The following is a 13,072-nucleotide window of genomic DNA, read 5'->3' on the forward strand; positions in this document are numbered from 1 at the left end:
GGTTTGAATCTTCACCCTTGTAGTCAGTAAAGGCTTTGCTGCCAAAATCACTGCCCTAAACCTGTATTTGTTAACCTAAATTCCCAAAGCAGCGTGAGTCAGGCTTACAAACTTCAGTGACAAATCCACAGGCCTAACTGCTCTATTTTGTCTTAGTGAGTTCAAACACTCATCACAGCAGTGAGTTTGGGCTCAGCCAAAGCACATCAGCCACCAAATAAAGGCTCCAGAGTCATGGAATTTCTCCTACTGCCCTTTGTGGTTTCATTGCCAATGATCAATGCTGCAATACAATGTCTGTGCAAAGACAGATAAATTAAATCTGTCTGTTACTCAAAAAAAAAAAAAAATCTTTGGAGCATCTTTGGATTTTCTGAGGCTTTAGGCTGTGGAAAAGGATCTTCAGGCCTCTCCTACTCTTTCAGGTCAAGAGGAGGTTTTCTTAAGTCAAAATGAACCTATAGAAGACCTGTGAGATCAAGACCATGAGATCTAAGTCCTCCAGAGAAGCTCAGCCAGGTGGTTATCTCCAAATTGTATTATGCTGGTCACAGAACAAGAGATAAAAGGGTACTACCAGATTAAAAATAATGTATTTTTTTTTCCTAAAAATTGTATTAGTTGCTACAGCTAACACCTTGAATTCTCAGAACTACAGTGTTAAAGCAATCCAATTTGCATTATGCCTTTAATGATATTTGCTTAGTTGAGTTCCTCTCCATTTGAACAGTATTAAAAATTGGTATTTTTCCTTTCAATGTTTTCAAGCATTAATATTTAAAGAATTTCCTCATTTGAGCTTTGTTCCCTGTAAGCGACTGAAGTCAAACTGAGCTAGAAGGATTTTTTAAGCAATAATCTTGCTGGAGTAAAAAAAAAAAAAAAAAAAAAAAGGCTTTCCTTTCCAACTTAATTATGTGTATTTAAAGCTCCAGTAGAGCTGATAATGTTGTTTAAAACTTTCTCTCTATTAAGGAAACTATAAATATAGCCTGAATTGTTGCAATGGAAGGGACTCCTGAAGAGCTCGTACTTTCCTTCTTTACTGAACTTTAGTGTTGGGTGTTTTGACCATTTAGAAGTTTACCCTCCATGCTCCATGAATTGTCCTAAAAAAAGCTGTAACATGGAATGCAGACAACAGAATTTCAGCTTTATTCTTCATCTTTTCTGCGCTTATACTTCCAACTCATTCACAAGAAACACCTTATTACTTAAACATACTAACGTGTCTGAATTTGGAGTGATTGTAGGTACATGGTACCCAGCTGATGCAAGTTATTTGACCATGCCACTCCTCAAACTGGAGCCCAAGGAAGCCTGAGCTGAGGAGCTGAGGATTTTATGAGCTCACATCCACCCACAGAAAGCTGCCCTGCAATGAAGTGGTATTACCCCTGTTCTCATTTATATGTAGAAAGGGACACAGAAGAGTTCCAGTATCCACCCAGAGTGTGCAACAGGAACCTGGTACCCACCTCCCTCCTCACAGCCACTAGACTCAGCTGCCCCTCCACAGTAGTGCCCACAGAGAGCTGTACACAGCAGTGAGAGTATGGAGTTACCTACCTACCTACCTCCCTCCAAAGAAGTGCTCCAGAATTAAAGTCTACCTAAGAGTATTCATGTTCTGTTTCATGCCTGAGGGCCTTTTCTCTCTCCAAATACACATGAGCTTTCTGTGACATCTAATCCCCACTCCTCAGAGTCTGGAGTTAAAATAAACTGTGCACTGTTACAATGTGCTGCTCATAGCCAGCAACTAATGGGTCTCTCAAAATTGGCTGCTTCAGTCTTCAGCACAGATCTTCCTTAGCCTGGCTGGAGAATACCAATTCAGGGGTAAGACACTTCTGAGACCATTACTGAGACTGCAATTGGAGAACTGCAATGTGAGCCAAATACTGAGAAAAAAAAATTAAATTCATTAAACTCCAAAAACCATAATAGCAACAATGAAAAGCTTCATAAGCCAGCAGGATGATCGATACCTAGACAAATATTCATCAATATGATCATAAAATGAAATCGCTTACCTGTAGGGAGAATATGGGTCAAAGCAGGTCTTGGTGACTTCTGTTATCTCTGGGTTGCAGCACTCCCCCCCATCGAAGTTGTACCTCTCGTAATTACAATCCATGTCACACACCCCATTCTGCTTCTTCTTGTTGAAGAGCGTGTGGCGGACGTGCCGACAGTCGCCGCCGTCGTAACCCGTCAGGGTGTGGTTGCACTCGGGGTCACAGTTCTCATCCCCAATCTTGCTGATGTCGCAGTTGGCCAGGATGAGCCGATGGCGAAGGGAAGAATTCTTCACCTCCAGCACCTCCAGCTCCCAGGTGATGTTGTAGCGGCTGAAAGCCTCGTTCAGGTGCTGGTGCTGGAACTCGATCTGCTGCTGGCTGACGGTGGGGTTCTGGTGTTTGTCGTCGTACAGATTCACCACGCGGTAGCGCACGGTTTTGTTGCGGCGGAACCTGGGCAGTTTGTTGTAGCTGGCGATGACGTCCATGTTGTCACACACTGTCTGCCCGCAGAGAGGAGGCTCCAGGCTGGTGTCCAGCAAATAGCCGTGGTGGTAGCTGAACTTCGTCTGAGGGCTGCTGCCATCCTTCATGGGAGACCAGGTGCTTTTCACATTCAGTAAACTGTCTTGAAGAACGAGCTGAGGTAGGGGCGTGTCTTGCCTGTGAATCGCCTGCTCCATGTCCAACAAGATCTCCTTTTGAGACCGGGCTGTCCTCCAGAGGCTGAAGTGCTCCACGTAACCCCGATAGTTCTGGTTCAGGGCGTTTCCTCCCAGCATGAGCACCTTGCACTTCAAGGTCAGCAGACTGAAGATGCTGCCCACTTGCTCTCCGCTTGTGGCCACCTGGGCGCCGTTGACGTAGAGTCTCATCAGGCGCCCGTCGTAGGTGGCAGCCAGGTGCACCCACTGGTTGGGGAGGTAGCTGCGGTGTGCTGCAATGGTGGTGACTTTGCGAGCACGGTCGGTCTTCAGCGAGAAGAAATAGCGGGGGTCTCTGTTCCCCTGGTCACTGACGGTGTTAATCCCCAGGACCCAGCCTCGGTCACGGGAGGTGTAAGAACATTTGTCATACAGTCCTATGTGCCCCCAAAAGAGAAATATGAATAAATAAGGATGACAGAATGAAGGCGTTAGTCTTTAAATTGTGTAAATATATCTCTCTAAATGTATATACACACACTCACCTACATCTGTTAGATAGTTAGTGCACAAGGAAGACTTTAAATAAGACTTTAAATCATCTAGTGCACCATTGTGGGAGGTCATGTCAAGACTTCCTATTAAAGGTAAAGATTTGCCAGTGGCGTGTACAAATGGGATTCCTTTTTCCTGACCAAAGTCCCAAATTTTTCTACAAATTCCTATCAGCAAAACACTGGACTGTTCATTTGGTTCTTCCCTTCCCTCAAGCCATTCATCAGTAGCTGAAAACAAAAACAGTCTTGAGAACCAATCCCTGCTGATGTCACTCATCCCTCATACCCCTGAACCGTGTGTCTAATAAGGTCCAGAAGGGAAATAAATACAAAATCTAAGTTCTGCACACTTTGAGAAACACTGAGCAGCTGCAGTCACCTTGTTGAGTTCAAGCATGCAAATCCTACAGAGAGCGAATGGGATGTGTTCAGGCTGCCTTCAAAGTCATATCCAACAAAAGCCAGTGGGCACATGGCATACACTGGTATACACCTCACTGGGGAAAGGCAAGAAATACACACAGATGGACATCTCCAGAAAGATGGACATTCAGAAAGGTTCCTGCCCCCTCAAAGGCACACCTCCTAACACCTCAATGCACCATGGAAACATTTCTCTCCCAAAGGGTAGATCCATACTTAGAGTTCTCTCACCCAGCCCTCAGAAAACTCCAAGCAGTGGACAGAGCCCACTCCTCCCCAGTATGGCACACAAGGCTCAGTGAGTTAAAGACAGACATTTCCATCCTTCAGTCCTCAAAGGCCAAGGGCTGCAGGGACACCCCTCACCAAAAACAAAATCATTGGAGCTTTCAGCACCAAATGGCTATCAGCACATAGAAAACAATCCTTCCCCAGAGCCTCCACTTCCAAAAGCCTAAAGGAAAATCATAAATCTCTGACAGTTCAGTCCTCGTGAAAAGACTAAATATCCCCTTACCTCACCCCTGCACCCTCACCCTCCCCTCACTACAACCAAATAACATCTTCTACTTCTGACTAAGTTGCTCAAGAGCCATCTGTTAACAATCACTCATTAACAGTGCAGTCTTGTCTAGTATCAACAGAGCAAAGGTTACAGGAGCATTCACTGTATTTTTCCTCCCCTCTCCCAGCACCCACCTTCCCCCCTTCTCCTCACACCCTGCCCCTCTCCACCTCCTCCCCCTGTAAAAAAAACTCTTCTGATGGGAAAGTTAAAAACATTTAAACGGGCCTTTTTTCTACACGCTGGTATTTTGCTAGGGATTCTGAGCTCCCCCTTTTCCTGTTTCCTTTGGAAGAGAGATCCCAGAGTTCGGAAGGTAATGTGTTTATTCATCTGTAGGGTGCACTCAGTTCAAAACCTTTTCAAGACAAGCTTCTGGTTTATACTGCTACTTCTGATCATGAGAAAGGAGAGGAGGAGAACCAGGCTAGGAAAAAACAAATGTGCTAAAAAAAATGAAATTTGCTGGGATGGGTAGTTACCCAGGGAACTTGTGATACAAGAGCCAAAGCTACCAATAACTTTTGGAATTTGTTTTTGAAGCATTTTTAAGTTTTTCTTTAGGAAATAAATGCTTCTACATAGCATTCATTTTCAGATGGATGAGAGCCCATAAAAGTCTGTATTTTTATGCATGTCAAATGAAGGTATTGTCCAGTGATAGTGGGTGGATAATACTGTAATGAATAAGAAGACAGCTGGCAAGACAAGTCCCTCTCCCAAATAAGTCATAAAAATCTCAGCTTATTGTAATAAAACCATTAGAGCTGATCAGGCATTTTGTAAAAGAGTTTTTGCCTGCCAGGAAATGCCAGCATGGTGAGAGAAGAAAAAGTGATGCAGAAATGGGCTTGTCCCAACAAATCCCTCTGAGAATCTGCATGTCTTCAACATGGCCAGGGGAACCCCAGGGACTCCCTGGGCTGTTCTGACTGAGGCACAGAAGGACAACTCATCCCTGCCACAATCCCCACCATCTCCAACTCCAGCCCTCAGACCAAGTTCAGCATTTGCCATCTCCAGTGACCAAATCCTCCAGGTCTGTGGATCACAAAGCAGCTGCACACACATCAGCTGCTCCACCTGTTTCTTCAGGCATCCAAAATCCCCACGGTTGGATGGTCAGCTGGAAGTCCTGGGACAGGTCTCCAGTTCCAGGAAAGTCCACCATACAGTTTTTAAGGGTCAAGAGTTTTTGTTCTTTACACTGACCGGAGATAGAAATATTCCCCCCAAAGAACTGAAATTATTGTGGGATGGAAATCCAGTTTCCCAGGCAGCATTTAAAGAATATCTTCCACTCTCTGAAGTGCTGCCTGATGCTGGTGATTGACCTCAGCTGAGCATGAGGAGCTGCTGCAGGAATACTACAGAATAGTAGCAATCCTCCCTTGCCTTTGAGCCTTTAAATCCTGATATGATGCAACGTGTCTTGAGTTGGGCTCAAACAGCTGCCATCAATTCAAGATTTACAGGGAGCCAAAGAAGGACAGGAAAAGAAAAAATCCAGTGACAATAGGGACACCACTGAAAACACCAGTATGAAAGCTGATGAACTAAAACACTCTACTGTTCCAGTTCCTTGCATTTTCTAGTTTAGGGCAAAGGTCATAACTGAATCCTTATGCCACGTATAGTATTATTTTCTCAAACTTTTGCTGTTGCAGACATCCAACTTCTGATGAAAAGATGGATTGAGCACAAGCCTTTCAGCAGCAAGAGTTTTTTTTATTCTTAAGAGAAATGAAAAAATGTAAAAAAAAGGGACAAGAAACCCACACTCCCTTGAGCTGGGATAAGAAACCCAACTCCCTTGCAAGTTGTACCAGTTCCTTATGACCCTCTTTTGCTTGAGTGCTTCACCTATTTCCCCAATCCTTCCCTTTACTTTTGGCTTTGGACTGAGGATCCTCCGGCTAAGGGAGTGTCACTTTTCCGTTTTGTCCCCAGCACAATGAAACTAATTTCAGCTGGGACACTGGATGTCATAATAAAAGAATTTATTACTTCTTCTATGACAACTAATAAGGGCAAAGCCATTGGAAGAGGGACATGTGAAATAATTGCCAGAACTTCTGAAAACTGAATAATTTGATGTTTTCACAATTTATTTCAATTTAGTAAAAGGTTCCATAGCCGTGAGTTATTTCTCAGACATAATTAAGAACATTTTAAACAAGAAGAGGCCTCTTTTACCCCAAACAAGGCTGGTTTTGAGCAAAATCACCCCACATGATGGTTGACACTCCAAATTTCAAGTCAGCCGTGACCACAACCAACATTTACATGAAAAATGTACAGAGTTTAAATTCTCATTTACACTGAGAATTCTTTACAATAATGCAGTAAAGGACATTTTTAGCTACTTAATATCTCTTTACCAACCAAAGAGGCCTCATGGTAAATGAGACACAGCCAGTGACTGAAAAACCACAATTTGGCGAATGTGCCTGAAGTTTCTGAGCCAAGAAATGGTGTGAAATAAAACTGATGTTTGTTTTCCCCACAGAAATTAGATTAAAAAAATATGTACAAGTTTCATACAGCAGCAAACAGTTTTCTTCACTTCTGCATGCCCTGAGTTGCTAGAAAGGGATGGAGCTCCAGCTGAGGAGAACACTGACAGCCCTTCTTACTCCTTAGTCTGAATGATTTTTTTCCTTCTAAAGCTCTTGTTCCTGAAGCCCAAGGGATTGAAATGGAATTTTGCATTTAATTAGAAAGAAAAAAAAAGAAGAGGTGCTAGTTCAGCTTTCCAGCAAGAGGCTCTGGAAGCCTCCCTTCCCCACAAAGGAGTGAGTCACTTCTTGGAGGACTTTGGAGAAGTGCACAAACAGAGGAAGATGCCACATTCCTTTATGCTTGGCCAGAGACAGACTTCAATGGCCCACAAGGCTTCTTCCAGTCCTGTGATTTTGTCCCTTATAGGAAAAGTAAATTCCTAGCCATCAAAAGAGTGGGGAAAGCTGGATAATTCAACTCCAGCAGCTCAAAGCCAAAAGCCAAACATGGAAAATGAGAAAGACAGTCTCCTTCTTTCCTTTTACAAGCAAAGTCTCAGTTCTTTGGCTACTGACCCACAATAGCTCCACCATCACTGTCCATCTGACCTCTTCCAGCACCCCCTAACCAACACCAGCATTTATGACCCAGTTTGTTTTCAGGACTTTTCTGGGGATTTAAATAAAGCACATCTTTATGTGGGCTCTCTGCACTGGGCAGGGTTTTGCAATGAGCACAGCACGGAACATCAGCTGCTGAACTTGTGGGAGACAGCCCTGGCTGAGGACAGGAGGCATTGCTGAAACTGGGATGGGAGCAGAGGAACAGGAACTCACAGCTGGAGGCTGCTGGAGCCAGAAGCAGCCCTCTGTGGGCAGAGTTTGACAGAAGAGAGGCTGGAGTAGCCCATACAAGCTGCTGTAACCCACTGTAATGCTATAAATAACATCCTCCAGGGCCTCCTTCTCTCACTTCAGTGCCATTTCTTATGTCTTGATAACAGCAATCTTTGCAGCAACCAACCCAGCAACAAACCCTTCCATGAACGAAGAATTTCATTCTTCATGCAGGAAAAGTTTCCTCTCTTTGCTGAGCAATGGGAAGTGAGGGGAGAGAGAGAGAAGGGGAAAGGCAAAAGTAAAAGTATAAAAAAAACCCAAAAACTTGTTATGGTTTCATTTCCAGGAGGGCCAGGTGGGGGAAGGGGAAGAGGGAGCTCAGCTTGACTTTGAACACATCAAGTGCTGCGGAGCCGTCAGAGCCACGCAAGGCAGAACAGAAAACAGTGCCCTGCACTTCTGAAAGTTGGCCGTGCCTGTTTTGCTGGGAGACTCCAACCAGAGGTGACAGGACTCAGTTATGAAAGGGGAATTTAGGTCAACAATCAAAGCTGCAGTCAGGGGGCCCAAGAACAGGGAGCTAAAGGTTGGGGCTGTTTTTTTCTTTAGCATGCTTTAATCGTTCAGTATCAAAGCGCAGAAGAACGCTTGAAAGAGCAAATATTCTACAGGAACCTATAGAAAGCTTTTATCTGTCCAGAGGAAAATAATTAAAACCGACAGATTTGGGTTAAGTATCCCCATGTTCCATGCAATTGGATAAGTCAGTGAAGATCCACTGGAGCAGTTCTTGAGTTCTGCACTGGATATTTCACGGTGTGACGTTGAACCCAATATAGTTTTACAAAGGGGAGAAATAATCTCTCCTTTCCTTTGCTGAGCTTCCCCCAGTCCCACTTCCTTCCACAACAGTTAAATAATTCAAAGTCCAGAGTGCTTAAGGCAACATCTCTGTCGATACCATTTCCAACACAGCTAAGAGGCCTCCTGAGGTCACCCCCTGAGACAAGGAGTGGTTCAAGAAAACCACCTAAGGCTTGCTCAGGTGGCAACATACTACTTAAAGAGCAAAAAGGGGATGTTTGCTGCTGCTATCTGTCTAGCTGAATTCACACCAGGCTTTATCCTTTACAAGCCATGTCAGAGAATTCAGACCTGAGAGAGAAAGACTGAGTTCTTTTTGTTTTGCTGTGAAAGACAAGAACTTCATCATGTAGAAATACAGAGTCTAATACAGCCATGCCTAATTAACATTGAGAATTTAGCCCCAGGCTCTTTAAAATCAAAATCTTTATATCAGTGTAATTTAGCATCAAATTAAGCATACATTGTGTACTGTTTCTCAAATTCCCAGTCACTCATTTGCTCAATGAGATACCTTGAAGTCTGAAAACAGGGAGGTGAGAACAACTACAGCAGCAAGACATGAATTTATAGTGGCTGGTTAGTTATGAACATTACATAAATCCTTCCCTGTTGATAACAAAATCATGTGGGCTGCAAGAGAGCAGCCACTGGCATGGACAATCATATTAGTGACACTCCAGTGAGCCTATTGTGGGAATACACTTGCTAACAGTATAGAAGAGCTTACTGCAAATACATCTGGTAGGCTGGGCTTGGTGAGAAATTACAGATTGTGAGGGTTTTGAGGTGTAAGTGAACACACAGCACAGGGCAGAGAAGGAGCTGAGTCCTTGCAGTGTTATAACAAGGCCAGCCCAGGGCTGGGAATGGCTTTTCCAAGGGCTCCTTCATCTACAGCCTCAGTGTAAACAAAGGTGAGTGGGAAGGTTTGCTCCTCATCTAGACCTCCTTAAGCATTTCACAACAAAGCTGCAGGATCAGTGGAGATTGGTGCTTGGTGAATAAACTGTTTATGATCTAATAACCAGCTTTAGGCAGCCTTTTAGATGGACAGAAAAATGCACATCCTTCACAAGGGTCAAACCTCAGTCCCCACTAGGAAGTCTGGGATCACGGGAACGTTCCAAACAAAGGTAAGGATATTGTAATACCTGCAAAACTATTTGTTTCTCCTGCCTTGTTCTAAGAAACAACTGGACATTTTTGGATGAAGCTTGGAAAACCAGTATGTGTCCATGCTATTAGAAATTATTTTAACACACACAGGCATAAGGACAGTGAAGATAGTAGAGACAGGCTTCTCTTGGATCCTGCTTAAAGTCAAACTCTGATGTTCCATCAGGGAATCACTGCTGTGTGTCACAAATATGGGAGGCTTTGCATCCAGCTTGATTCAGACAAAAATTCAGGTTTTTGGCTGCCAATTTAGATACTCTAGTGTTGCCTTATTAAAAAGTTGAGTTTAGTGTTTATGAAAACCCAGATAACCTTCAAGCATCAGAATGGAAAGCACTCAATTGGTTTGTTGGTTTGGCTGAAAGGGATCATCACACACCTCTGAACTCCCAAGCTTATCTCTGCTCACTGACCAGCAGAACCAGATTACAAATTAACCCTCCCATTGTACCTGAGGCAGCTGATTCACCTCCAGAGAAATCCTGCATTAGCACCATTCCCACTTGAAAAGCAGGTGTTGCAAAACACATGGATACACATCAGGAGGAATGCATGGAAACCATTCATCTTTCACAGACACATGCATAGCACACACAAACCTGAGAAAAAGGACACGAAGATAAAGGCACAGCAGCAGAAGGGTCATTGGATTTACACAGATTAAGGTACCCAGGAATGTTTGGTGGAACACAAGTCACCACTGCTTCCACATCTTCTCTTCCTCCCGTGCTGTTTGCCAAACAGTGATTAGCTATCAAAACTCTACAGCCAAATTTACTCGTGCTCACACTGAGTGGCTTTCCTCCCTTTTGTAAGAGTTAATGCTTGAGAGCAACCACAGAGTATCTTCTGTGGAAAGAACAGACACGTAATACCATAACTTCCAGGCAATCTAAAAGATAAAGAGATATTTCTGGGCTCCTTTTAGAAAACAGCAGAGAGAATTGATCATAAACTGGGTCAAGATAGGTCAGCATACCTCAGAGCAGATCAGATGGCCAGAGCATCCCAGGAGGAAATATCCTCCTGGAAGGATTATTAGGGGCACATCTGTGCCATCAGATGACTGTGCACAATACCCATCAGCTCACGGGGAGTTCAATATGGCATTTCCTTTCAAAATGTGCTTTGTGTCTGACAAGCAGTGCAAGGCAATCAGCTGTGGCAGCGCCCGAGCCCAGAGCGGGGCTGGAAACGCGCCCGACACTCTGCCCTGGACGGCCGCAAGCGCAGGGCTGGGAGAAAGGGAGCCCTGCACACGAGGTGGCTTGTGGTGCTGATCAAAACACACAGCCAGGATTAAAGGGGGGACAACAACATGGCTTGTTTTGCCTTTTATAATTCCCTTGTCTCTGACCTTTACGGCAGCTTTAGGGCAGTGCTGGAACCAGCTGAGCAGTTACTACTCCCAGCTGCAGTCAGGAGAGCTTTTACACCATTGCACAATGCATGTGTGTTTGCAGGGGGGAGGTTAGGGCTGGAGAACAAAGGAGGAAATCTAGTGGCACCTAAATCAAACATTATGATCAATGAGGGAGTGGGAAGAGAACCTGGGGAGCAGGGACAACCTTACAACCTTTCCAGGATCAGACAGATGGCCAACATCCACATTATTACAGAAACAAAACAAAAACAAAAAATTCCATGAATGCAAACTAGGGCACCCTGCGAGGAGACTGTAAAAATCACATCATGATAGCTTAGACTTGTCTTTGTAATTGAGGGGCATTTCCACATGAAACAGTTCTAGTTATTTAATTGGATTTTGAGAACATTCTTGGGCAGACACTTTGTGAGTGCAAAACTGAGTAGTTCCAGTGCATTCATGCTGATTTATACCCTGCAAGGACTTTGCCTTGTGAAAATTAAATATCTTATTGTAAAAATATCTTAGATCTTATCCAGACTCAAATATCTTATTGCATCTGGCTTTCCCATATGACTGCATCTCTCCTGTACTAATAGAAACAACTGAGGCATTTATCAACCTTCAAAGAACTGACTCCAAAACAATCCACAGAGGAGGAGGCTGCAATAGCAGTGGGGAGAAGGGAGCTGGTCCTGCCTGTTTTCTGCTGTCGCTTATGAAAGGGATCTGGGCTTTCACTAATCATGACTATTTCATGCCTCAAATTCCCTGCTCCATACTTGCACACAAGTTCCAAACCCATACACAAACCACAGAGATATTTCTGCTTTCTAGGAAACGTCCTACTGAAAAAAAGCCTGCCTCTCTAACATGATATAACTATTATAGTATGCATTCCAGATAGGCTGGAGTCACCACATACTAACCTAAGTATAGAATTTTAGAGCTTTATTATTCTGCTCGGTTTGAATCCAATTCCATTTGTTTGGGTATGATTTTCCTCCTGGAAATACCTGAGCCTGTATTTCTGCTCTACAAATACCAGTGATCACTTGATCTGTGAGCACAAATAAATAGACATCTAAAAGCAAATTCTCACACAGATACTCATGATGTCTTAGAAGTGCACAGAAACAAATTCACACCTATTAAACCGAAGACTGTAGCTGTGAAAATTCAGCCTTTAGTTCTTAAAGGACAAGATGGGACAGCGATGGGCAAACCTCCAAAAGGTCACAATTCTGCTTCGCTTTCCATAAGTGTTGCCAAAGCTAAATCCTTCTCGAAAGTAATTGACCTTCTCAAGTCTGCAGAACTGGGAGAAAAATGTAAAAGAAACAAGCTACCTTGGAAGATTTTTGGCAATTCTTGTATTTAGCTGAGCAGCAGGAAATATCATATGTCCAACCTTTCTTATATTATTTCAGCTCTTCTACTTCTGGTTAAATTTGGAAGCAGAGCAATGAAGACTAACAAAATACCATGTACAGGCACGATTTTCTCTGTGCAGGGGCCTCTATATACATGTGCACATGGCTTGGAGGGAGCAGACTGGGCATCTGGAGCACTTGGCTTAAATTTGAGTTTTGAGGAACAGTCTCCAGCTGGAGATGGCTCACACGAAATGAAATCCCATCTCAGAGCACTAATTACCTTCAACAGGGTTTTGGTCAATGTTAGCAACTCAGCTAAAGTCACAGGAATTGGTCATTCCAGTATCCTGCATGCCCTGGACTGGTGTTCTGCCCTGAGAGTGAGGCAGACCACCCAGTAGGGGATGACAAGTTAAAGTCATCCCCAACTGATTCTCTGCTTTCTCATCCACTTTGTTTTTAAGGGTCTGCTGTGTTGGCTTCACATTCCTGGCATTGTCAACAGTCCTGCTTGCAGAGGGAAACCTTAACTTTTGCTCTCCCAAGTCTGTTCTGGAGGTGAACTCTCAGCATCATAGAGGTCAACAATAAAGCTCTTACAACCTTCAATAAGAAAAGATTTCAGTCTTGTTTTTCAGGTGGTTTTCAGACAGTGCACTGGATTATTTCAAAGGGGAGAAGTCAAGTCATTGCTCAGCACATCATTCTGGAAAAAGGTGACAATATCTAAACA

General features: G+C 43.7%; 1 protein-coding gene across 1 annotated transcript in view; it reads right to left on the reverse strand.

Moving 5' to 3' along the window:
• PAPPA (pappalysin 1) overlaps window positions 1-13,072 on the reverse strand; it is a 179,849-nt gene that overhangs the window by 150,124 nt on the left and 16,653 nt on the right. Inside the window, exon 2 of the mRNA XM_009093509.4 lies at window positions 2,037-3,105. Within this exon, the coding sequence (XP_009091757.2) occupies window positions 2,037-3,105 (1,069 nt within the window). The remainder of the gene's footprint in view (window positions 1-2,036; window positions 3,106-13,072) is intronic.

This window comes from Serinus canaria, chromosome 17 (genome assembly GCF_022539315.1).
Source record: "Serinus canaria isolate serCan28SL12 chromosome 17, serCan2020, whole genome shotgun sequence".
NCBI classification, from domain to species: domain Eukaryota; kingdom Metazoa; phylum Chordata; class Aves; order Passeriformes; family Fringillidae; genus Serinus; species Serinus canaria.